General features: G+C 34.9%; 1 protein-coding gene across 1 annotated transcript in view; it reads left to right on the top strand.

Annotated features, from left to right (window-relative positions):
• Positions 1-6: 6 nt before the first annotated feature.
• LOC105001418 (kelch-like protein 4) overlaps positions 7-421 on the top strand; it is a 9,634-nt gene continuing 9,219 nt past the window's right edge. The window contains exon 1 of the mRNA XM_010857673.1: positions 7-77. Within this exon, the coding sequence (XP_010855975.1) occupies positions 44-77 (34 nt within the window). The 5' untranslated portion in view covers positions 7-43. The remainder of the gene's footprint in view (positions 78-421) is intronic.

Raw genomic sequence — 421 nt, 5'->3', positions numbered from 1 at the left:
TACTATGGAATGTTTTAATCCAGTTGGCAAAATCTGGACAGTGATGCCTCCCATGTCAACACACAGGCATGGTTTAGGTAAGAGCTTAATGTTGTATAGTTTCTAAAGACTGTACATTTACTAGAGCTTAAATAAGTGCATATCATTGAGATTTAGTCATACTCATATTCAAAATGTCTGAAAATTCTGAAAAGCTTAAATAAATGGTAAAAGCATGTGAAGTTCTTCCTTGTTTCATGTGTCATACTTGTTGTAACTGTACCTCCATTCCAATGGTATTTTAAAGGGGTCCCACTTCAGGAAGGATAAAACCTTTTAGAAAGAATATATTGTTGAGGAGCATGCAACTACAAGTTTTCTTCTAAGGTCAGTTTAGAGAAAAGAACACTTGCTAATGGAGAGACACTGTGTTTCTAGTTAC

This window comes from Bison bison, unplaced genomic scaffold (genome assembly GCF_000754665.1).
Source record: "Bison bison bison isolate TAMUID 2011002044 unplaced genomic scaffold, Bison_UMD1.0 scf7180017854930, whole genome shotgun sequence".
Classification (NCBI taxonomy): Eukaryota; Metazoa; Chordata; class Mammalia; order Artiodactyla; family Bovidae; genus Bison; species Bison bison.
This window is presented reverse-complemented; position numbering and strand designations above follow the sequence as displayed.